Raw genomic sequence first — 26452 nt, 5'->3', positions numbered from 1 at the left:
CAACAGTAATTTGACCTCGCTGAACACGGGAGCCGCTGGTCTACTGACGCGTCACCCAGTGAGTTTGTGTTATCGTGTGACTTTGGTGTTTTTAAGAGTTAGTTCAGATTCAGTTAAGTCACACAACAACACCAATCAACTAACTGATCGAGTCAGCGGTACACCAACAGCTCCTGTGTTCAGTGACGTAAGATTACTGTTTTTTACAGTGCAGTCTGGCTTTGAAGAAAGCGATACGGTAACATAGTGAGCAGCTTCAGTTCCTCTTTGAAAATCCCTGCCGGAGGCAAGGTAAACAGCTAAATGATGTGAAATTTGTTGCAAAGATAAACTGATATTGATGTTTTTCGGTGGCGGGAATATGTTTTGCCGCTGCCCCCATCCACATCAGTACATTGTTTAGCTTCCATGTCGGTATTTTGGTCCGCTTCTCCAAACTGGGGGCGTGTCGACTGACATCTACTGTAGGTAATACACTGATTAGGAATAAATTTAACCCAGCTTAAAAAGATTCCAGTCTTATCTTATCTTCATAACTAACCAACTACAGTCCAAATACATTAATGTTAAAACACTGTTACAAGTAAAAGCCCTGAATTCAAAATCTGTCCAAAGTAAAAGTACATAAGTATGAGCTGCAAAGTACACTGAAGTATCAAAGAAAGCTGGTCAAGGTGGCGCTAGTTTTCTCTAATTTATGTGTGTTTTGAAGTCCAGGGGTTCCTTATCCTCAGAGGATCAAAGATAAATCTGTGGGTTTGTAATATCATTCATGTGTCAATCAAACAAAACAATGTCACATTAAACAAATTTGTATTCATCCTTTTAGATTTTCCTCTTATTTTTGCCTTTTTGTGTAATTTGACCTTTTTGCGACCTGAACAGATATTTAAATGAAACTGTCTGAGAAATTTAGCAGGGAAATGTCTCTTTGGTGGAATTGCTAATAAGACACAGACAGCTGAAACATGACAAGGGGCCCCGAGTAGACATCTGCTTTTCTTGTAAAGGGTCACAAGCTAAAAAGGTTGGGAACCACTAGTTTAAATTTTAATAATGCAGTGCATGTAACAAGCTCATTATATGTTTTTATCTAAAATCTTAATCAAAAAGGTGATAAGTGTGATAGGTGTAAAATAAATGTAGTGGGGTAAAATGCGTGAAGTAAAATTAAATTGAGACACTTAAGGAAAGTGCAAGTACTTCAAACGTGAGAAAATGTGCTTGGCTGCTGTCAAACACTGATGTAAACATGGTCTGTTTGGTGTTTAATAGTCTAACAGCTATTATTTTGTACCATTTTCAGACGCCCCTCTAATACAGCATATCTCTATTATAACTGTGTTTACAGCAACTGGAGGTTTCGCTCAGTCTTCTTACCAAAGCATAATCTTGCCTAGTTGAAGCAATTACACCGCAAATGGTCTGAATTTAAACAGCAGCAATCGGTGTCTTCAGCGCTTAGTGGGAGGGAGCGACCCACGAATTGATATTATCACAGAGAGACTTGGTGGATTTGAAACTAAATGAATCTCAAATCAAAATAAAATGAATCTCCTCTTGAGTAGACTATCAAAGACAGAGAGAGATGGAGTGAAGAGAAAGGGACTGTGGTTGGGACCGAAGCGCCTAATGCACTCTATTCTCACTTAATCATTTTTCTGCAGGTCTCTCTCTCCACTTCACCTCAGAGCTGCTTCTCGTGGTTTTTTTTCTAGTCGTCCACTTTCATCCTTTCATCTCTCTCCTTTCATTCCTTCCCCTCCGCCATCGTCCCTGATACCTCAGCAGGCGAGCTGGACGGTAGAGTCTTGATCCCAGGCAGGTTACACTTGGGAAAAGACCACCAACCCCTCTGCTGCCAGCGTGATTCAGGGCCGACCAATGAGCTTTGGCGCCAAAGTTATAACACAGGAGGCTCTTTTTATGTCTCCACGCCGGCGATATTCATGGCCGCATTATGTTTTCAGGTTGCACGTTCATTCGTCTCATTCTTGAGAAGGCAATATCCCAGGAATGCTCAGCGAGAATTTCTTTAAATATGGCACAAACATTCACTTGAACTCAAGGATGAGCTGATGTTTTGGTGGTCAAAGGTCAAGGTCACTGTGACCTTGTCTGACTCATTCTCGTGAACATGATATCTGAAGACCATCTCTAGGGAATTTTTTTTATCTTATTATTATTTTTTCTTCTTCTTGTGAATGTGATAGCTCTCATAACTCATGAGCACTGTATCTCACAAAACACCCTGAGGCAATTTTCTCAAATTTGCTGCAACTGTCCATTTGGACTCAAAGATGAACTGAATAGATTTTGGTGGTCATAGGTCAAAGATCAAGGTCACTGTGACCTCTTATTAAAAAATTTTTTCCTGGCCATTACTCAACATCATATCTCAGCAGCAGAAGGTATTGGTGACTCTGATCGTGAATCTGTGCTGAGTGCAGAGATCGTCTGTGTCTGAGGGGGTCCATGTTTTCAAAGACATGGATATAAGCTGTCGGAGAAACTCGACTCTTCCCATCTTCTACCTCACTTCACCCTCCGCAATCTAGACCTGAAACGGCCGTCACAGCATCAGAACGCCGCCTACTGTAGACGCCAGCCATGAGCGTTTGCATTTTAACACCTGTTCACAGGCGTGTGGGTGTTAGCACCTCTAACATTAGCGCCGTGTGCAGAGACAACATTGGACAAACACGGGCTGCGAGGAGAAAAAAAAACAAAAACATCTTGTGTGTTTCATGTGCACATTTGTGTGTTTACATTCATCAGCGTGTGTGTTTGTGCCTGAAAGTGCGTGCCCAGAATAGTATGTGCACATAAACAGATGGATGAGAAGCTGCGTCTCTTTTTTTTCTCACTCAGTGAACTGTAGTCTAAGCTTGATGCTCAAAGACAAGACAAGAGAGCAACTCCGTCCATCCCACTTTATTAGAAAGAGTCAGCTCCCCGCTCACTCTTTAAAATTCAGATATCTTCCTTCAATAATTGCCGTCCGTTTTGTTAATTGGGAGGACGTGCAGCTATCTGAAATAGCTATCTTTTTCCTTCCTTGCTTCCCTTTCTCCCAGTGTGGTTTTTGCTTTGCATATTACCCCAGACATGCTAAGGAGAGCGTGCAAAATACAGAGGGCAGCTCTTCAAACAAACTGAAATCTTTTGTGTGTCTATTCAAATAATTTCACCCCGTGACTCTTTACCGAGCAGCTGCAGCGATGCATGTGATTGTGACTGAAGGTATTCTCCATGGGAAAACACACCGAAAGGTCAAAGATAAAGTCTCTTTGTGATTTTTTTTTTAAAACTCTGCACACTGGTGCTGCATGACTTTTTTCCACAGCACTGTTTTGTTTCAGGAATAGCGTGCATGCTGTGTGCAAACACAGACATTAGAAAGTTCAGAAAAATGAGGAGAGGAGAGAACGCAGGATGAATTGTGTCCCCGCTTGATTTATTGTGCACTGGTTTCATTCTGGGGCTACCAAATAGAAAGTGCTCAAATTCAGCAGCACATTAAATTAAATATCTGCCGAACAGATTCTAATTTGATCACCAAGCTGTTTCAATTTCATTAGCCTACTCCCTAATGGACTTTCACAGCATATTATTCCATCTAGCACAAATCCCATTCATTGGCTTTTTTTCCCCCCCTAAATGAGCCCCCTGGCGCGCGGGGACCATGTGGTCCAACACAGTGTAGTGTGAGGTCACACAGAAGCTGCTTTTGTCTTTAATGGATGCCAGTGCAGAGCTACAGGGAGTCATGCAATCAAACTAAAGATTTATCCCCAGCACCTTCTTAACAGCTGTTGCAAAACATCAGTCCAAGAAGAGTATTAATACAATCATGGCAATGTTGAGCGTGTGTGTGTGTGTGTGTGTGTGTGTGTGTGTGTGTGTGTGTGTGTGTGTGTGTGTGGCTGTGTGGCAGCTGAGGTTCTATGCTTTTGCATGGCGTCTGATTACATGTTGTCGCTGGCTGGTGCACACTGTGTTGTAATGCTGCAAATGGATTAGTGTAGCAGCAGGTCAGGCAGATGAAAATTCATGGCTGAAGTTTTGCCACGCTTCTGTGATTTAGCGAGCTTGTAATTATGCGGTATGCATTATAATTACTTCAGCTGTGTAGTATTCTGACCGTAAACAGAGATGGGGCAGCACTCAGCACCTTTGAATGGATCTGCTCTTGAGAAACAGGATTTTTTCTCTCTCTCTCTCTCTCCCTCTCTGTTGGCAATCTAATAACATGTTGTAACATCTTGTTTATGCATTTTATGAAGGGCCATAATTATATGTTAGATGAAAAATAGATAGGTATTAGTTGTAGTATTTTTTATCAGAGGTGTTGTTAGTGTCAACCTGCAGCCTCTGAGGCTTAAAAATGAAGCCAGTGCAGAAGTGCCAAAACCTGCAGTTCCTCTGATGGCCACTAGAGGCTGGCTTTATTAGTAACTCAATCCCCATAGACCTCCAGGGTAAAACGCCCAATTTTACAGCACGAATACACATGTTTACAGCCTGGTACACAAAATAGTTTTGGTCTCAATAACAAATTTCAACATTTATGACCATTTGCGGTATTGCAGCAAAGAATTCCCTGAAGCCCGAAAAGCATTTTCCCCATAGGCCAAGTTATAAAGAGACATCTGTAAAACTGTTGACAGAACACCTAAAACTGCAAACAAGGTCACTGATGACTAATTTTATTACTACTTCTAATCTAAAACAAGCATAAAAACCCAAAACAACCAAAAAAAACCAAGGCAATATTTCAATATGAAGATTTAAAGGTCCCATATTATGCCAGTTTTCAAGTTGTATTTGTATTTGTGGTTTCTGTTTCAACATGTTTACATATTTGAATGTTCAAAAAATCACGTTTTTCTCACGCTGCCTGAATTCACCCACTGTCTGAAACGCTCCATTTTAGCACCTGTCTGTCCGGTCGTTTTTACCATATTTATTAGTTATTAGTTACGAGCACATAGACGGCTCTCCGAAGTTGTAATTAGAAGTGGGAAATAGGGAAATTTTGATGATACCAGAGTTGTCCGGTTGTGACATTTGCGTGACGTTTCAGGGCAGCAAAAATGGCGCAGAGACTGGAAACAGTGTTGACAATTGACGGTAAAAAATTATATGTTTTGTTTTTAGTTCCTAGTAGCTGTCATTTACTTTTAGCAGTTGTGCATTTTAGTATCTGCAACTATGAGCTGCAGCAAGCGAGCAAACTTTAACTATAAAGCATGCCAGGCGAGACAAGTTGCTGACTTGACGTCATAAATGCATAAACAATTCGGGCAAAAGTCAATGTTTGGTCAATAATAAGAAACTTTTTTATTAACACGTATTAAATATCAATGTGTGATCACATCTAAAGTGTAATATAGTATTAATGTTAACTGCTGTCCATGTAGAGTGACCTAGATTAAATATTAAAATATAATAATACAATGAATAAAAAATAAAACTAGACACAGCTTTCAGCCTCTTGTTTGAACTTTCTTAGCATTAAAATGACGCCTTTCTTCTTTGTAGCTTCCATGTTGTTCCCACTTTACGACCTCAAAGCTCATGAACACAACCAAGTCGGTGATCTGATTGGCTGGTATTTCTGAGTCTTTGCACCATTTTCAAAGCTGGGGAATTGATTTAATGACACTGCAACCCCAGTTTCTACCTTTATATAGTAAAGGTGTGACATCACAACTTCGTGAAACACCTGAAGGCTCGTTCAAAGGTACCGTTTCTAAATACGGACTGTGTGAATTTCTCTGTGGACTGAGCGTTTTGATACTTTCACAGTATTTATATACCGCCTGTTCCTGCTTTATAAGAACAGACATGGAAAACTGACTTTTGTACAATATTGGACCTTAAAACAGTTTTATTTTTTGTATGAGCATACAATACAGGTGTGCACAGTGAAATGCAGTGAAAGTGCTATAACCTTGAGGCTGAAAAGCTAGTATGAAATAAATAGCAAATTTGAACAAGAGTAAAAAAGGCATTAATAAAAGAAATGTAATGAATATGTGTCAGAAAAGTATTGAAATGCTGAACCGTGTAGGTGGGCTGTGGGTTTTTCACTATGTAAAAAATGTACAGTTTTGCAGCAAACTATGCAATTAACTGTTGTACAGCAACGCAGTGCAAATGATTCAGAGGGGACAATGTGCTCAACAAGGCCGGGTCAGAGGTCAGAGGACTAATGGAGGAAGCTTTTCTGAGTAAAATATGCTAAAGTGAAACTAAATATTGGTCTGCAGGTGCTGGAATCAGGTCCAGATTCAGGATGCAGCCACCAAAGGTTATTTCAGGGACAGTGACTTTCCTGAGACAAACGCAGCCAGGACAGATGCAGTAAAGTGTAGTAGTGATGATTAGGATCAGTGCAGTGTCAGTACTCTAAGTTCCAGAAGCCTGAAAGTGATCGTATAGAGCCGGAGAGGACTCTGCGGTAACATTGATAAATGTTTTCACCAAGCCGTCCGCCATTAGTGTCAGGGCAAGTTACAGCCACAAGAGCGGACAAACAGGAAATAGAGAAAGAGTGGGTGTAAATAATTGATAAGGCTGACCCTGCGCGATTCATATTCTGCGGCAGAGGATCAAAGAGTGAGGCTCAGAGTTTGACATTGAGCCCGAGCGCAGGAGTCAAAGCCATTACCTTCCCCGGCAACGCCGCTGCTGCTGCTGCTGCTGCTGCTGCTGCTGCGTGTGTTTAGATTAAAAATGCAATGACTCTTCCTCTTCAGTGCGGGCTAACATTAGCTGGCACTCCTGTGCATTAACCAACTGGCTAATGGACTCGCTGGTATTACCCCGGCAATTACCTACAGTGGCACTAAGTAAAGCGAGGTGGAAGCCATTTTGTTCCTGTCCGTTCGATGAAGCTGTTCCCGGCTCTCTCAGGTGTGAAACATAGCCGGTGTTAGACCTCTGGGTTCTTTTAGGTGTGATCAATATTTCAGAGGCACCGGGCCCACGTGCCTTGTATCCTCCCACACCGCCTCTCACAACAGCTCTGCAGCCGATTATGAATGTCTGAGCGAACGTTTGAGTCGATTAATGATTAATGGAATTTCACAGTTTTCAGAGAAATGTTTATTTGAATAGCGCATTAAGACTGTCGCCGCACAAAGACGACAGCCCTGAACCCTGCCTCTAATATGAGAAAGTAAAACCGTGTCTGCGGTGTTTTATTCAGTCCCGCTGTAGAGTGCATCTTTCCAAAACGAGAGTGTTTTTGTGCTCGTGTCTGTCAGCAGCACTGTGTATGCATCACTGCGACGAGCAGCTGCATGTTGGGCTTTATTCATGACACTGAAATATGCATTCCTCCGCCTTCTTTCTTTAAAAGACTTTATATCCCTTTCCAGACCAGAAAAAGGCAAAAATCGACCTTGAGATACAGTATACCTGCTTAATTAACCCTCTGAATCCTGGAGCAACATCACTTTTCTTGTGCTGCACTGCTCTTTCACACGTATTTTAACCTTTGAACTCAAATTAGTTTGAATTCTTTCAAAAATATGAGAAAAAGGGCAAAGAGCAACTAAAAAGAAATGTTCCAAAAACTGCAAGAAATTAGTAGATTTTGAATTTTTTAAAAAGCTAGGGAAAAATATCCAGAAAGAAAAGAAAAAACTAAGGTAAATCACTGCAGGGAAAACTGAAGCTGGGGAAAACTATTTTTATTATTATCAGAATTACATTTTTGAAATTCAGATTATTATCTTCTTAAGCACTTTTTGAAGGTCATTTCTTTGTTTTTTTGTTAAACAAATTTTTAAAACTCATTTTCAGGGATTTTTCTTACCTTTTAAGCACTTTTTGAAGGTCATTTGTTTAATGTTGTTTTTTTTGGTTGTTTTCTCTATTTTTTTAAACTCATTTTCAGGGAAATTTCTTGTACTATTTCTTGCTAATTTTTGGGTAATTTCTTCTTTCAGTGCTCATTGCCTTCCTCCCGTGATTTAAAAAAAAAAATCAAGACAATTTGGTCAAATTAAGCCAATAAATTATTTAAAAACATAGAAATATGTTTACACTAACCGCTTTTGATATCTAGCCATGCAGATCATTTTGGTGTCTTTGCTCAGGTTTTGAGATATTTGTCTCTGAGACTGGACGACAATGGAATTTGTTCTGCGGTGTCCACAACATTGAAAAGTTAAACCCAGAAGTCGCAACATTTCTTTCCAGAATCATTGGCCTTGTTTCTCAGTGTAACCCACAGTAATCGCTGTGCCGGGTTTCAAAGAAAATACTTCCTATCAGAGAAATAGCTGCTCTGAAACCTCCTGACAGTGTGCTCTGTGATTATCCACACTGTAGGGGACATTGTTTATAGGAGGATACATTTCTTTTCAAGTTTTGAATATACTCATTCAGTGCTGTGAGCAATACGAATTGAGAGATAAGGCTGTTTTTCTTATATATATATATATTATGGTAAACTAATCCCAAGGACAAAGTTTCGAGCTTGTAACACGTATGCCGGGCTCGCGTTGAGCCGAGGGCCTGTCGGGTTGTCAGTACATTCTGTACATGAAGAAATGACTCGCACTGAAGGCCAGCGCACACACAGACCTCTCCCCAGCAGCGCCTAGCTTCCTTCCCTTTAGCAAATTTCTGACTCCAGAGCCTGATGCGCACGAGAACGGACAGCTACAAATCACCGCGCTGCCTATGAGTTATCTCTGTCAATTACTGACGATAAATGGCTTTGGCACAGCGAAGGCCAGGTGCATCAATCCGCCGCGTCTCACGATGTCCTAGCTTCTCCACTCTATTGATTCTACTTCCACTGCTTCTATGATCCAGTTTTGATGGCCCCTGACCACAAAAGCCGACTTGAGCGCTGATGTCAGATGAAAGGGTGGATATGTAACCCAAACTCCCACCCAGGGACGTGTTCACATTCTCGATATCAGATCTTCCTCCCTCCCAACTGAGACTTAATATAGATCCACCGGAGTCGTCCCGCTACAACTACTCTGCAGCCATACCAGATTTCAATCAAGGTTTGACTGCAATGCAATACCTTTTGTGGGGAGAAAAACTCCCACTTTTATACCATTCTCTGACCTTAAAGTGAAATTCAATGCACATCTTCTCCTAGAAAATATCTGACCTATACAGCGACCATACGGTCATGAATGACTTGGAGGAGTCAACGAATTTGCAGTCAAATAGCAATTTACAGGCCTGGAAAAGTTCTGGAGAACTAAACATACCTTGAAAGTTTTGGAAAAGTCAAGGAATTCTAAAAATCCAATGATAATTTCTGTTTTTTTAGTTTCCGGTTATGTTTTTGGTGATTTTTAAAGAAAACATATAGCAGGCCCAGGGGTTTGCAAGCCTTTTTTTGTTTGTTTGTTTTTTTTTTGTTCTTTTTTTTTTTGTTTTTTAAATCACCAAAAGATTTTAATGAAAAATAAAAATCACCAAAATTTGTTCTTTTAAAAGCTACACATTGTTTCAAGAAAAAAAAACTTCAAGTATCAACATTTTTTGCGTTTTTGTTCCTTAAAGATAGAAAATTTTACAGAAAAAAGGCAAAATTTTAAAGAAAACAAACACCAAAATTTTTACTCCAAATAATGCCCAAATTATAAAAACAATATGCTATTTAGCAATATTTAAAATTGTAGCCCCTAACCAAAGCTAAAATAAAGAACATAAGCCTCCCCTCTTATAAAAAACCAACAGTTCCTTAGTTATATTTAAATCTTCAGTTTTAATCCTGCTCTGAATTCATTTTAAAAACAACAAATTAAAATATATACATATATATATATATATATATCCCACGTTGCAATGAAAGTAAACCAATAAAGAGTATCAGTGGTGGTTTCAGAGAATGCATGGTCTTTAAGATTTGCCTCAGAGTCATGGAAAAGTCCTTGAAACTTATTGTAGAAGATGTTTAGTATCTCTGCACATACATTTCTCCATTTCTCTCTCTTTTGTCATTTTTTTTCCTCCTCCAGCAGAGCTAAACGTGTTAATTCTGCTCATCTCACCTCCACAAAATGGCTTTCAAATGTCTGTATCTGTCTGGGGCCCGTGGCTTAGCAGAATGACCATTCAGCGGGCCGGGGATGGGGTCTATTGTGTGCCCCCCTGTACAGCAGCTGTCTGCTAAGGGCTGTCCGTGATGGCGGTCTGCAGGATCGCCCACCACCGCTCTGAGTGATTCTCTCTCCTTTCACTCTGCCCGGGGCGCTGCATGTGTTGGAGGCATTGATCGGCCCTGAATTGGATTGTGGCGGGCCTGATTACTGATGTCAGTGTGCACCGGGTCACGTGGGACCGCTGTAGCTCCCTCGTGCCAAGCCGGGGGCAGCTCGCGGAGGAGGAGGAGGAGGGGGAGGAGGAGGAGGAGGAGGAGGCTTGCCTTGCTCGCTGGAATTACATTTATCAGTCTTAGATACACAACGCGTGAACACAACATGCCTACACATACTGTACACTTAAGTGATGCCCAAACAAACTGCCAACTTAATCTCATTCTATTCCTTTAGCGCTGAAACAGCCGGCGTTCGTGATTGGCATTAAATAGAGAGTGTGGGAGCATGTTAGACTATAAAAGGGCTTTAGCACATCGTACCAGTAAATTACCACTTTCTCTACTGTAATGTCGTATTAAGAGTGTTATCTGAGGGCGCGTAATTCAATGTTTGGACTCTGCTCTGTATTATTTTGCGACGTGACGCCACTGAAATAAAGCTTCTGTACTTACACAGAATTTGCTAAATAACAATTTCTAGGCCCGGAAAAGGTTTAGAAAATTAAATGTACCCTAAAAATTTTTGGAAAAGTCATTGAAATCTTTTTCAGACACCTAAATATAACACATGATGTGCTCAAGGACCATCAGAAATTTGAGAAAAGGTAAGATAAACAATAATTTCTGATTTTACAGTTTCTTGCCGTGATAAATGGTGTATTTATTAATTATTAGTTTTTTAAACAAATGCCTTCCGATCTCTTGATGTTTCTATAAACATAAACAACATAAATGACAAACAGTCCCTAAATTGTATTTTGCTCTTCTGTTCTCATCCTCATCTGAATTAATTGTTTAAATAAAATAATATACATAAATTTAAAAAACACAAACTATGACACAGGAATGAAGTACCGATAGGTGGTCTTTTCAGAGACTGTATGGTCTTTAAAGTTTGCCTCAAAGTTATGGAAAAGTCCTGGAAAAGTCCCGGAAATGTATTTGTGAATATGTGTATGAACCCTGGTAACACTGTGATTTTCAGCGTGTGTGTGTGTGTGTGTGTGTGTTTGCACTCAAGTGTGTGTAAGTTTGAAAGTGATTCTCCGCGCATCATTTGTTTACGCCTGGAATAGCGGCCATCATCTTTTCCACTAAGAGAACAATAGCCATTTTTCCCCTTTGCTCAGGAGACAATGAAGTGCCTTCCCGCCTCGCGAGCGACAGGCCAATAAAAAACGTAATTGGATCTGTCAATCAAACGTTGGTGCAGCGCGGGGGGGCGGGCTGGCAGGTGGGTGGCGGTGGCTGAGGCTAGCCGGACACCAGAGTGCAGAAGACGGAGGAGAGAGAGAGCCGTGCCATTACGAAGCAGCGCCGCACAGTTCCCCCTCTGCACGCTGCCCGCAGGCACTCAGCAACAGTTACAGAGCTGTACAATTGTTGTGTTTTGTTGTTTGTTTGTACCAGGGCCAGGGGGGTGACGATCTGTCTTTGTTTGTAGGTATTAGTGGGTCGGTGATGTGGCTTTGATGCGACTACACAGGAGAGCCGGGGCTGCCAGAGCCTCTGAAGGTCACGGTGGATGTACGAGTGCTGATGTGTCTGTCTGTGCTTTGTATGCGCTCAGGCCGTCAGACATAGTGTTTTTTTTTGGACCAGGGAAAGGTCCTGTCATTAGTCAGGAGAGCCAGGATGCTTTAGTAGTATTTTTCACGGTACAACACACACACTGAACATCACCTTGTCACATTAAATCATCAACATATCCGTGTGTGTGCTTCCCTCGGCCTGTTTAGCTGCACAGATTATTACACTACCGGGTTCAAAACCTTAATGTACGCGATGGGCCGACTGCTCGCCCGCCTTACTGCTGCTTTCAGCTTTCACGCCGACCGCTTACCTAAACAACTTCACACCATAGATGTAAAACAAGTACTGGATAGTAGTATTGAAGTACTCGAGATCCGCTTTTGGAGGTTCTGGTCTCGGTCTCAGACATAGCTGACTCTGGACTGTTAGTTGAGACTCTGTCTCGGCACACTCTGATCTTCGACAAGTCTTGGTCTCGGTTAGTATGGTCTTGACTACCACACTCCCGGATACGGTGTTGAAATACTGTGATATCACCCACGCCTACGTCCTTCATAAGAGACTACTGCCAGAAGAGCAGCTAGCTTCCAGTTTGGTCCAATGCTAACTGGAATGGGGATAAAATGATTTAATTGTGCGTCTCTTCTAGACTTTCGAAATGTTATCTGACCGAATGGATTGTATCCAGAAAGAGAAACAAGTTAAGATATGTTCCACTGACTTACAGACATCTTTCACAGTCTAAGTCTATGGGCAAAAGTATTTTTTGGCCTTATGGCATCATGTGGATGAATCAGAAGCTGTAATTTCCTGGTTTGGCCAGTCTAGTCCCGTTTCCACCAAGCAGCTCAGTACAATTTGCCCTTGCAATTTTCTATATGGCTGAGTACAAATGTTATTTTTGCGCCAAGAGTGCAGTGGGCAGAGCGATGGCAGAGAGGTGCAGAGGCATTCCTCATAACTTCAGCTGAGGAATTTAAAAGTGACAGACAGGAACTGGATTTGGGATTTTAACACTCAGTTTGTCAGTGCACTTCAGTTTCCACCAACTCTCTGAAGACACTAATACTGTCACTGTAACTGCGTGCAGCTATTAGCGCCGATCTTTGTGAATTGGACTGTTTTTGCAGTAATGCTCATTTGCATAGAGAGGAGCCAATTTTGTGCCAAATGTATGCATATTAACTAATTTAAATACATGCAAATAGCCTCAGAGCAGCAAGAAACTGCTTGGAAGCACAGTGCGGCGCGCATTAAACCTTTTGCAGGTACTTTGAGAACTGCTCGCTTTCTGCTCGTCTTATTTGTGCAGGTTTAGCAGCTGAAAAGGACGTGCAGTCCTTTTGTGAATTCACCCTAGTGAACGTCTGGCGGTAGCAATCTACTCCTTATAAAAAAGTCCCAAACATATCAAGAGCTCATAACTGACACCGCACTTCCTCGGGTCCTCAGTGATACACCTGTGTGAAGTCGATCGGATGAACGGTTGTCGAGAAAATCGCAGGACAGGCATACAGACTTCCATTTTAGTCAGATTTACTGCCAGATAAGCAGCCACTCGTGCACACACACTTTTATTGTATGCACTTGTCTGTTGCTCTAAGTTTTAATGACGACTACTTAAATTAAGAGCCCATTTACAGCCTCTCCGACAGAGACGTTAAGTGCGCATTCAGATATTCTGCTCGTCAGGCGCCCACTCCGAGCCCTACCTCGGCTTTTAGGAGATGGCTTTCTCGTGTCTTTGGTGACATTCTTCTTCCATTATTAGTCGGGGAGAGCCGCTCATCGTTCCTCGCATTATGGTCTCAGGCTCTCTTTTTATGAATAGACAAAGGGTGTTTTAACTGTACAAGGGAGGCACTGAATACGGTGCCGGTCCTCGGCAGTTAAAAGGACTACAGTACGCACAGTCACTGCAGGTTGCACACTTTGGACAACTTTCCTTAAAAACTTGAAGAAAAATTACCTTTCCGCTGGATGCACTGCACCTTAAATTGAGACGCACCCCCCCACCTCCCTGTACTTGCTAAGAAACAAAAACAGTATCTTAATATAGAGAAATAAAAAGAGAGCTGTCTGCTGTTGTCCAAGGTTTTCTAGGTGCTCTACTTAAGGAGCAGAAATGCAGGAACAAACTTGATTTCAAAGGTAGGATTTGTTCTTCCTTGGTCTCATATCTATTTCCTTTTTATGAATACAGCAAAACTAACTCAGCAAAATGTGTTGCCGGAGAAGAAAACTTAAAGTCTGAGGTCGCGTCGGCGCCGATGAAATGCCACACTTCATTTATTTACTGTACACTGCAGCTTGCTGTAAGAATCTTGTGGTATAGTGTGATTTTATTCTCCAACATAGAGAGTATTTGACAATGTAGAAAGCACGAGGGGCTTCGTTAAGTGGCCTTATTAAATGCTCTCCTACGGTAAAGAGCCTGTAACGTTTAAAAAAGATCAGCGAGTTCAAGTGTTGTGTCATTGAAGTTGTAGCAATCCTGCAGTGCTTTAGTCCCGACTGTTAAATTAAGCTTGACATTATCAAGGTCTGTATTGTAGCGGTTAGTCAGCGGGGCCCGGTGTCTCAGCTGATCAGTTAACAATATGTCTGGCCCCCCTGTGCAAGTCTTCTTAATTTTGGTTTTGTTATGAGAAACGGTCCCCGTGCTCCGAGCTTCTAAAGTAGGTAATTACACTGAGAGATTCCCTGTGGAGGATTAAAACAAATGACACAGAAAACACAGCCCTTCCTCTTCGCCACTCACTCAAGCCCTGCCTCCGCTCCAAAACCTTTTGCTTGTAACGCCCACACGCCCATGAATACGCAAGCAGTCACAATAAAACACAGTGGCAGCTCATGAAAATTAGTGAGGTCGAGGGGAGATGAGTCAGGGAGTGATGGGGAGGGATTGCGATTTATGGATGTGGTAAAACTGGTTTAGCATTAGGAGCTAAACAAAACATATGGTATTCACGCAGTTTGAGAGGACGGCAGCAGAAAAAGGCATCTGTCCTGCCAGTTTTTGCAGTGACAGGCTGCAGGGAGCATTACTCATCATTACAATCTCTGCTGGCAGCCTATTTTCATCACATTACAGTGGTATAATGAAGCGTAGCGCGCTAGCGTCCTCAGGTTCTCTGAGTAGTTCACCATTAGCACCAGCCGAGGGCATTCATCCAAGTAGCTTTATTGAACTTTTTACAGTTAGTTTATTGTATAATTAATTCGTTACTGCACAACAATAGGTGGAATCTTGGCACAGCAGCAGCTCAAATTTGCAAATTTGCAACAGATGTGATTTATTGAGAAGTGGAGCTCTCTGCTTTTGATGCCAGTTCAGTAAAGTGGTTTATTCAGAGATTGGGATTAATTTGATGCTGGGTGGCACAGTGGTGCAGCGGTGAGTGCTGTCGCCTCACAGCAAGAGGACTCCAAGTTCAAACCCTCTGTGTGGCATTTGCATGTTTTCCTAAAACATAGCAATATTTCCCAAAACATAGCAATATTTTCCAAAACACTACAACATTTCCTAAAACATAGCAATATTTCCCAAAACACTACTACATGTCCCAAAACAAAATACAACAAAAATCATTCTCAAAACACAACATTTCTGAAATGATTTGATTTGGAAAATGTTGTAGTGTTTTGGGAAATTTTGTTTTGTTTTGTAGAAATGTAGTATTTTGGGAAATGTTTTGTTTTCTGAAATGTTGTTTTGTTTCAGGAAATGTTGTAGTGTTTTGGGGAATGTTAACATGTTTTTTAAAATGTAGTTTTTTGACTTCCAGGGCCACCATACATCTCTGCAGGCGCTGCTGTTTCCTCCCACAGCTGAAAGACATTCGGGTTACCTGGTGACTCTCAGTTTAGGAGTGAACTGAGCGTGAACCGTTGTCTTCGTCTGTCTTTATGTCTGTGATAGTCTGGTGAAATATCCAGGGTGCAAATTTGTGAATCCTAGGATGGTGAAGGAAAGGACACCGTACGAAGCCTTACTCTGACTCTGATTGGCTTACCCCGACATTACACACTAACACTAACCAATCACACTCCTCTCGCCAGTCTAACCAATGAAGGCCACCAGCACTCGCCTCTCACTGGGAGAGTAGAGCAGACCATTTCTTTGCTGTCCGAGGATTCACAAAGTTGCGTCCAGGGTGAACTCCACCTCTCTCCCAGTGTCAGCTGGGACTGGGTCAGCCCGTCTGTGACCCTGAAGCAGATCGTTTGTTACAGATAATGAATGAATGAATGTTCTGGAATCACACCTCTAACTTTCGCTGCTCTTCTGTTTCTGTCTTTTCCAGGAACAAGGAAAAGTAGGTGTGACATTCAACATCGGGACGGTGGACATCAGCGTTAAGGAGACGACCACGGCGGTAAACGATGGTAAATACCATTTGGTCCGCTTCACCAGGAACGGGGGAAACGCCACCTTGCAGGTGGACAACTGGCCAGTCAATGAACACTTTCCCACAGGTACCGTCACTCTTATTACCTTGTTTCTGATGTTTTTCTGCAACTCTGAGAGTAAAATTAGATTTTAAAAACCACTGGACGCCACCTATTTGTTTAAAGGGCTACTTTGCCCATTTTCAACCAGCTTTGTCTCATGGCGTGGGCAGTATGTGTCGCTGAACTGTGGTAAACTTCCCTCCGTCTAACCCGTGATTACATCGTCCTGTTCCCCCCCGAGCGAAACACCGAAAACCGGCAGAGTTTCGCTGGCTCCTGGCGCTCATGCTCAAACTGCAAATTGTAGTTCTGCATTTTCGTTTTGCCCACCCCTGCGGACACAAAGAGTATCGAAATGGACAAAAAGACAGACAAGCCTCTCTTTCCTTCTCTCAAACTCAGACAAAACTCCAATCAAACGGTGAAACTAGGCAGAATATGAACCAAGATTTTGTTCTTGAACTGCCTATTTTTCTCCTTCAATCTTTGGGAGGCAAATGGAGGCTCAAAGAAAAGAGATTAAACCGTAAAAATAAGCAGCACTGATCAAAATAAAACAAGATTTTGTTTCTGCGTAAGTGAAGACCAGTGAAAGAGGAAATGACCCAAAAATTTGCAAGAAATTAGTTTAAAAAATATACAAGAAAATTTCCTGAATTTTTTTTTTCCTAAAAATTTAAAATATAAAATAATGAAAAAAAGAAATGACCTAAAAAAAACTTCAAAAGAATTTTAGATATGTAATTATGATCATTATAAATATAGTTTTTCCCTAGCTTTTTATCTTTTCCTTTTCTAAATCTACAAATACCTTGGAATTTTTGAAATATTTCTTACCAAGTTCCTGACCCAAAAATTAGCAAGAAGTTTGTTTAAAAAAAAAGAAAGTTACCTGAAAATTCATTTTAAAAAAAGAACGGAAAAAAAATGATAATAATAATTCATAACATCATTTTAAAAAAATGTAGTTATGACAATTCTAAATATAGTTTTTCCTTACCTTATTTTTTTCCCCTGGACATTTTACCCTGGCTTTTTTTTCTAAATCCAACAATTCCTAGCAATTTTTGGAGTGCCTCATAGCCTTTTTTCCCATGTTTGTGAAAGAAATAGCACCCATTTGCTCAGGGTTAAAGGTTTAAATACTTGTGAAAGAAAAGTGTCGTTGCTCCAGGTTCCAAAGGGCACCACCAAGAATAATATTTGCTCTCTCCCATTTTTCTTGGTGAAACATCTCAGAAGACTAAGAGACCTGCAGGAGCATTAGCTGCTGCACAGCGAGCCTCAAACAGCTCCTCCACTTTCATGCCCTCACACCTGACTCCGCAGGAGGGGAGCGCACCGAGCGAGGATCTTTTGTCTTGCAACCGGCATTAACTGTGCAACATCTGGCCGGTTCATTTCAGGGAGAGGGATTGAAAGGCACAGAGAGGCATTTGGTCGATGAGCAGGCGAGGGAGAGGAGGATAGAGGCAGAAACCAAGGGTGGCCTGCTGGCCAGATAAAGCTGCTGCCTGCCTGTATCTCTCACTCCCAGGTCAGCAGAAGCAGCGCGGCAGCAGAATACAAATGGGGTCATCAAACAGAGCCGGCTCCATTTGGAGGCTCAGGCTCTCCCTTCATTTGGAGCAGAGATGTGCCACTCAGCTAGCTAGGTGTGAGAGAGAGGGTTAGAAAGAGGAGGAATGAAAGGGGGAAAAAAATCCCTCTTTTACTTAACAGTCCATTAAATTGGGTTCTCCTGGTGTTTGATATCTGTGTCTACATAGCCAGCCAGCTGAGGAGAGGCCACCTTTGTTTCCTCGTTCCCTATTACCCACTCTTCAATTTCACTCAGTCAAACAGAGCAGACGCACGGGGAAGCAACACGGGCACAAAGTGGCAGTTGAAGCGAGGAGAAGTTGGGATGACAAAAGATAATACGAAACTTCATTGATCTCCGAGGTAAAATTGTGCCGCAGCAGCCAGACGTAATTGGACAGAAACAGATGTAGAATAATGTTGAAGACTGAATAGTGTTTTACTACCAGATGTGGAGCTAATGTGAGCAGAAAACATGTCCGAAAATACAACTGTGCAGCTCAGATTAGGAAAAAAAACTGCAAAAATGCTGATTCTACCCGATGCTAAGGAGCAAACAAATACGACTTGATCCTTTTCACGTCTCAGCAGCGCTACAGCATGCTCCCAGTCCCATCCCTTCACTATCTAACAAACCCAAAAACTATCAAGAAATTAGTAAAAAAAAATACAAGAAAATTACCTAAAAGTGTGTTTAAAAAAGAAAAAAACTTCTCAAAACCTCTCAAAAAGTGCTTTAAATTGAGATATTTTATCACAGAATTTTAAATAGAAACAGAGAAGAATAATGTTTAAGACTGAACAGTTTTATATCACCAGACGTGGAGCTAATGTGAGCAGAAAATGTCTTCGGAAACACGACTGTGCAGCTTGGATTAGGAGAAAAATGCAAAAATGCTGATGCCTCCCGATGCTAAGGAGCAAACAAATACGACTTGATCCCCTTCACGTCTCAGCCCGATGTCTCAGCAGCCCTACAGCATGCTCCCAGTTGCATGCCTTCACCGAGGACAGGGCAGCATCGGCTCCTGGCGTGACCTGGCACGCTGTTTTGGTTTGGTTCAATGCCAGCGCAGGTGATGTTAATCTCTTCTGTCTCTGGCTTTCTTTTGCCGTCGGCTGTCTTTCGTTTTTTTTTTTTTTTTTTTTTTTGACCAGATAAAGTTAGACGGGTTTCATAACTGCATTTCAGCCACAGTAATACTGGAAAATACTAAGGAACTCCATAACATGTGGCACAAAACATGCACACGAGTGTCATCTACGTCACGTGCACATTCACGCTCACTGAGGGAATCGAACTAATCAGACAAACGTGGCTGCGGTGTGGCACAGAGGTAGTTTTTGTCATGCTCCTTAAAGCCCGCCACGAAGACTTCAGAACCACATGAGAAGAGTTGCAGCTTTGTAAATCAGCTCGTCTCCGCTCGACTCAACCCGGCTGATGGTGTCACCTGTGAAACCAGCCTCCGGTCAAGCTGCCGCAGGCTGGTTTTAGATCTTAAAGCACGTCACCTGCTTTAATGCTGCGTTCATGTGACGTCGGATGGTCAAAGTTTACGAGTTGGGAAGTCTTTCCTCCGACTTTGTTGTGTTCATGAGCTTTGCGGTCGTAAAGTGGGAACAACATGGAAGCTACAGAGAAAATGGTTGATAGACTGCTAATAGATGCAAATACTAAAATGTGCAACTACTAAAAGTAAATGAGAGCTACTAGGAACAGAAAAGCAAAATATAGTTTTTTTACCATCAATTGCTGACACTGTTTCCATGCTTTCCACCATTTCTGCTGCCCTGAAACTTCACAAGAACGTCACATCTTGGCAACTTTGGTATCATTGAAATTTCTCAATTTCAGTTTTTAAGTTGCATATTCCGTTGTTGTTCTTATTCAGAAGATTACTGTTTTGTCACAGAGCTGATTAGACCACTATCATGTTCACTTTCCGATGTTTATAACACAACAGATTTCATGAAATAGGTTCAGAATTAAGCGAGTTACAGTCGATTTTGTTTTGAAATATGCATCTTTCAGTACACATGTATTTGCTTAATAGCAGATCTTGACCTCCCCAGTATGGCGCCCGCGCAGACGCATCACTGCGAGCTTAGCGGTATCTACGTTTCTATATCTATGGGCTGAACCCCACCACCCTCATAATAATCTAAAATTGCCTTCTGCAAAAGTTTTCCATGGTTGTTTTCTCAGCCCTCTGTCATTATGTCTGTCAGTACCTGTGATCCAAAGCTGGCGTCCACTCAGAAATCCTCGCTAAATATCTGCGTCTCAGTGTAAGAGATGCACCGCAGAAAGAGCTCCGGCTTTTTTGATTTGGATTCCTTCCAAGTGATTCCATCGAGGTTTGTTCCCTTTTCTGTCCGCCTGCCATTGTCTCAGAATGGAGTTGAGGTCGGAGGGATCGAATGCGTGGTAATTTCTTTTTCTCCTCTGCACAGGTAATTTGCAGGACACTCAGTGATAGTAATTCAACGATGATTGATTTTTTTTTTTTTTTTGGCCGCCCTCTCTCCCTTGTAAAGGCATTGTCATCTCATGAGTAATTACATGTTAGGGTGCAGACTCATCGACTGCTTTCTCACACTCCTAATGCTTTACTTGAAGGCAGCAGCCGCCACAAGGCTCTCAGGTCGTTCAATAAACAGTTACCGGATCTGGGCCTGCCCTCTCTCTCCCGGCTTGGGAATAGGTGAGAACAAAGGTGTCGGTAGATTGCTTGTCATTCAAAGCTGCTTGCAAAATAGCCTGCGGCGTGTAGATTGGACATCTAAACAGCCGTGTTTGCAGTGTTGGACCACGAAAGTATAGAGGCGTTAGTCTCTGCGTTAAATGGCAGCAGGAGGTTTTTAACACCGTAACCTCCTCTAATTATTAACAGAGTGATTTTGTGCCATAATTATACACATTTACTTTTACCTAGAAATTACTTTTTAATTGATAATTTCACTTTATTACAATTTGGGCCTTATGTTTGTGGTTTTGCTCATTATCCCTGACTGTTATGATATTATTCTCACTAACTGAATAACTGATGTGACATCACTAAAAATGAGTCATTGGGCCTGATGTAGTCACATGATCATATAGTTTTCTAACATTTTATTAAAACTGGCAATTTGTCACAGTTTGAAGATCAACAGTAGTTGTCTGCACGCAGTTCCCCTTTGCATTAAGAGATTATTGCTTTTAGTCTAAAAAAAGGGGGGGTGGTTGGATAATTTAGGCTGTTAGTTTTGTTAAATTTTAAAGAGTTTGCATTTTTTTCACCACAGCATTTTTCTATAAGATTTCATTGCTGAAAAATACAGCCTTTTACATTTTTGTAATACATAACATTACATAAAATTGCTGCGAATATACAGAACAGAGAGAGAAATAAATATAAATAAATACATTAATAGATTCGTTAAAAATATTATAAAAAGTGTTCTTCCTGTGTTAATAATAACTATGAATTGGTAGTTAAATATATCCAAAGTAGTATTTTGATTGCAATGAATGCAAAATGTTTTACGTATTTAAAGAAAATAAATGAATAAAAATTATACAAGCTTGGAAACTGCATTGTCCACAGAAATTAGTCATTCACTAGATCATTTGATAAACCTGAATCCTCAGTTGATGAAGGGCCTCCATATATTCTGAAAAGTGTGCTTCTGAGCCTTTAATATCTACGTTTTTAATGAAAGGCTTGATAACATAAAACTTTCGCATTGAGTTGTGCTGAGTCTGTTGATGTTTTTCCATAAACTTGCAGTTGATCTTTTGGCATAAAGCAAGCTGAGGTCTGTAAATGCTCGCTCATATTTATTATGGCTGTATCTATCCAGATATAATACCAACAAAAAATCCTCTCCAGAAACAGTTTCCAATAAACAATTTCACAATAAAAGACATATAAAAAATAAGAGGACCGTTACATTTAATCAGATAGCTAAGTCATCTTTTCAGATGTTTTCACGGTGCTTATATCTCAGAAACAAGAGCCAGTGACACAAACAATTAGGTCATGGAAACCACATTTATATTCTCATGCAGGTCAGAGTCACTAAAACACTACTAAAGTAATCATGAATGTGGGGTTTTATCACACTGAGATCAGAAAGTGCTTATTTTTCTCAAATCCATTCTGTACAGAAGCCTCAGAGGCAAGAAATCATTTTTGGCAGCGTTTGCCAAAACCTGATTTTAAATTATTTCGTACTTAGGTGATAATATCAGGTATATAGAAGATAATATTGGAGGTAGACTTACGTTTTGGCCTTGCTCACAGTTTTCTTTCTCCTTGCCTGTCAGGGCTTCTGTCGTTCTTTGTGTTGTGTTCGTGCATTTGTTTGACGAGCAACATCTACCCGAGCCTCTGTACAAAGCGTGGAGTAGTAAGATCAAAAAATGTGTGTCTTAGCAGCAGCCGCCCAATAAAAAGGATGATCCAGGTCGTAGTTGGGCAGAACGTCTCTGGAGTACACTCTTGAGAACCTTTTGCAAATTGCACTCCAAACGTTGTATAACGTCAGATAAAATCAAATAAAATCAGCAAAACGTTGAGGTGAAGAGAACATGAGCTTCAGTGCATCATCTTGAAACAAATACCTGAATACATCTGCACTCAGTGGCCGCTTGATTAGGTAAACCTTTTTTTATTATAATGCAATCCAATACAACAGCCTTACCATCATTTTTACTTTAACAAATCTAATTTTAAGTGTTGAACCCTTTAAAGCAGACCTCCTTAAGGAAGGCTGCAGGAGATCACTGTTTGCATAATCTTTTAAATATATTGATCTAAAATAAAAAGCATAATACCACAAGCATTCATTTGTTTTTGCAGTAGGAAATTAAAGTTTCTTTCTTCCCCGTCTTTGTGTTGTACACTGACATTGTTGGTCTGCGGTGCAAAGAAAAAGTGCAGGGGCACCACAGGAATAAATGATGAACCCTTTACAGCGCCTTTACACACCCAAAAACTAAATCATGTCTTTTAAGTAGTGCAAATATCTTCTGAAGTGTTAAGAAATTAGTTATTTTTCTACATTAAATAATCTTTTTAAAAAATGCTTTGTCTTTCATTTCACAAAATCTTGTGAAAAGCATGTCAGATTTTTTTGTATTTTTTAATGATGCTATTTCAGTGCTTTTATAATTATTATGGTTTATTGACTCATAAGCTTATAGCTTAGATTGTGCAAATTTTAGAGACATGAGACATTTGGAGAGTAGAAGCAAAAATACCAGTGTAGTCACTGGCAGACATTAATATTGCACAGTTCAAAAGGGTTAATTGACTCTGTCTGAGGAATTTTTTGGCCATTCAGCTGTGTTTTTATTATTATTTTTGTATTTTATTGAACTGGATTTCTTTATATGAAGAGTTTTTTCAAATTTTGTGCCCACTAGAGTCCCGCAAGGATTATCTCAAAGTCAAATCTAGACCCGCTCTGACCGTTAAAACAAGTTCAGCAACCTGACCAGTGATCAAACACGCCGTTTTGCCATTTCGCCGTTTCGCCATTCCTTTTTAATGAGCAAAGCACTCAGTCAGTCAGCTCCCACTTGTTGTTGATATAATGAGAAGTGACACAAAGATTTTGCAGTAATTACTGTCCACATATCCAAATTCCATGTTGCTATCAATCAGCTGCCTCCCTCACTCCAGAATGATGTTTTTTCGAACGTCCTCTGCATATTTCTGTCAGTCTTCCAGTTTTCGGATCAGGCTGAAGTTGCTGAGCGTCCACACTGTCCACACTGTCCACACTGTCCACACTGTCCATACCTCTGAATAATTTCATTCTCCCCCACAATCCATCTGCATTTAGTTCATTTTTACCTGCGCCTGCATCAATACAAGTTCCACAACTTTATGGTGGGTCACCCTGTAAGTCCTGAACGTGGTGCAGGACTCTGGTGTCCTCACCCCTTACAGACCTGACAGGGGTCTTTGATAAAGTTACTGTGTGATCTCAGCAAGTACTTAGAGGTCAGTGTTATCTTAAGTGACAGAAATGACAGATCAAACTACAAAAGACCCAAGTTGTACTTAACCAGAATTATTTTAACTTTGCTGCTGACGGACAGACTGCTTAAATGTCTTTTTTGCAGCCTGGTTGCCAGATTTTTTTTTTTTTTTAGCAATATAAGTTTCTGAAAAACCACATGTATGTTACATTTTTCCATCTCATTCATATCATGTCAACATTTTTAGAGCCAGGTAGCTCTGATTACATGAATATGAGTTGATTTTAGTCCTTTTTAAACAGAGACTGTGCTGTTGGGCCGCTACTGTGTTCCTCCTTTTTTTGTGCCTCCTCTGCATAGAACCAGATGACAGTGGCATCATCACTATCAAGTTTCTACTTATTTCCTAGGGCTGTACCCAGCCCTGAATTATGTAAGGCAAATAGATTTTGCAGTTAAATATTCAACAATTTGTTTTGTTTTTCTTATATTGAGATTTACAGTTTTAAACGGGCTCTGCAGGATGTGGTTAGGGTTAGGGTTAGGGTTAGTATATAATAAACAAGCTAACAGTGCGAATGACGTGTCGTAAATGTGCAACAACATTTTTGTCAACGCTAGATATTATAACCAAAAGACAGAATGTATCGTATTAAGCTGCTGTGAGCTGTAAATTCACCATCTCTAAGCAGACGGTCGCTCCTCTTTTCTCCTCTGTGCTGCTGCCTGCATGTCCGCAGCTGTGTGTAATCAAAGAGTTCAGTGAAAGTCCAGAGCAGTCACTCCGTGGCAAAATCTGGGGACCAAAAGATCCCCAAAAGCGCATTGCAAAGAAAAAAAAAGAGACTGCTTGACTGGAAGCAGTCTCAGTTGACGGAGAGCTCTCAGACTAATGATTCGATTCTCCAACTTTCAAGCAGCCCAAATATTTTCTACATATGAACAAAAATGTAACATATCTGTGGTTTGCAGAGACATACAATGTCATTTCTTCTTGCGATTGGGTGTTTTTTTCGTAAACTAATATTTAATCTACACACAATGTCCAGTGAGCCCATCACCACAGTGATTATCACAAACAAGTTTACAAGATAAGAATTGTGAATTTAAATGCCCGAACTACTGAGCAATGAGACAGAAACAGACTCCTGCGCTTCATTCCCATTCTTCCACGCAACAATAAAAGCACGCTGATCCCAAACAGCCGCCTTTCCATCAGGCTTCTGCAGCTTACAGGAGTTCACTGTGTGTTTGTGTGCGCGTAGGCGTCGCGTGTATGTGTGTGTTTGCTGCTTTGTCTCTCCTTTTCTCTAATTATCCCCCTCCTCTAACAGTGCCCTCTCAGATCTCCATTCTTTTTTTGTCCTCAGATTCCTTTTTATCCGCGTTTCTCATCCACTTCATCAGGGCCGCGCATCTCTCCTACAATCGTGTGTACTTTTGTGACAACCCACATTACTGCAGGGGCTCGTCTTTGTTTAGCGAGAGGGTTCCAATTTCCTTATATAACACTCCGAATCCTTGTACTCTTTGATTTTGGATTACATGATCTTATTTTTTTTGCATGAGTTTGAATCTTTGAATCAAAGAATTACTAGACCGAGGCGGGCGGAAATTGTGCATCACACTTTGCCGGAGCTGGCCGAAGTTCAGGCGTTGTTTCAGATGAATGACCATTGGCCTAACTACTCTCCTTGGGCCTCCGGGGGGTAAAGCGTGTGTGTGTGTGTGTGTGTGTTCCATCATTTGTAGTGAGGTACAAGAGGGTCGGTCTCAAACACACAAAGACCTTTTATCTGTGCACAGATGCGCACAGTGTTACGACTCCCACAACCTGAAACGGGCACAATGAGAGGCACCGTTTCAAGATATCTGCCAATCTTTGTCTTGAAATTCAGACAAAACAATTCCTCGGGAACGAGATAAATCCCCACGCGTCCCCGGGGCCAAACATGATTAGCCCTATCTGAGACACAATCTCTGTCGCTCTCAGAACTCAGACTGAGCCCGAGTGCAGAAGCCGCCAGTCTAATTCATCCTTTCAACACCATAAATTTCAGAGCAACCTGATAAATGATGAATTTACTCCCCGGCTTTGTCTGACGTCTGAGAGAGAATGGAAGGAGGATAGAGGCGAAGCAAAGCAGAGGGACATGGGTGAATAGAGAAGAAACGCAGCCACTGAGGGAACACAGAGGCATTTAATGGAGTAGATGACTGGAATGAGTTGACAGAGGAGAGAAAGAGCTGGAGTATAGACAGATAGATGAGAAAGGGAATAAAGAGTGAGTGAAAAGTACCAGGATTGTGGGTGAAAAAGGTCTGAATCAGCCAAGAAGAGCAACGAGGGCTGATTGTGTTGCAGAGAAAGAGAATAGCAGGGAGCAGATGAAGGAGCAGAGGACGGACTGAAGAGAAAGAAACTTGGGTTGAATAGCCAGAGAGAGAGAGAGAGAGAGGGAGAGAGAGGGACAGATGAAAGTCAGGTGTAGATTGGAGGGGAGGTGGGTGGTGTGGGATATTCATAACCACGGGCTGTAACAGCCCAGCTATGGAGCCGAGCTGATGGTTTTTGGACAGGGCCGCAGTATATCAAATGTACT

General features: G+C 41.3%; 1 protein-coding gene across 1 annotated transcript in view; it reads left to right on the top strand.

Annotated features, from left to right (window-relative positions):
• LOC121955302 (neurexin-3b) overlaps positions 1–26452 on the top strand; it is a 405202-nt gene that overhangs the window by 329027 nt on the left and 49723 nt on the right. Inside the window, exon 20 of the mRNA XM_042503183.1 lies at positions 16144–16315. Coding sequence (XP_042359117.1) covers positions 16144–16315 — 172 coding nt within the window. The remainder of the gene's footprint in view (positions 1–16143; positions 16316–26452) is intronic.

Source organism: Plectropomus leopardus, chromosome 16 (genome assembly GCF_008729295.1).
Source record: "Plectropomus leopardus isolate mb chromosome 16, YSFRI_Pleo_2.0, whole genome shotgun sequence".
In the NCBI taxonomy this organism is placed as follows: Eukaryota; Metazoa; Chordata; class Actinopteri; order Perciformes; family Serranidae; genus Plectropomus; species Plectropomus leopardus.
This window is presented reverse-complemented; position numbering and strand designations above follow the sequence as displayed.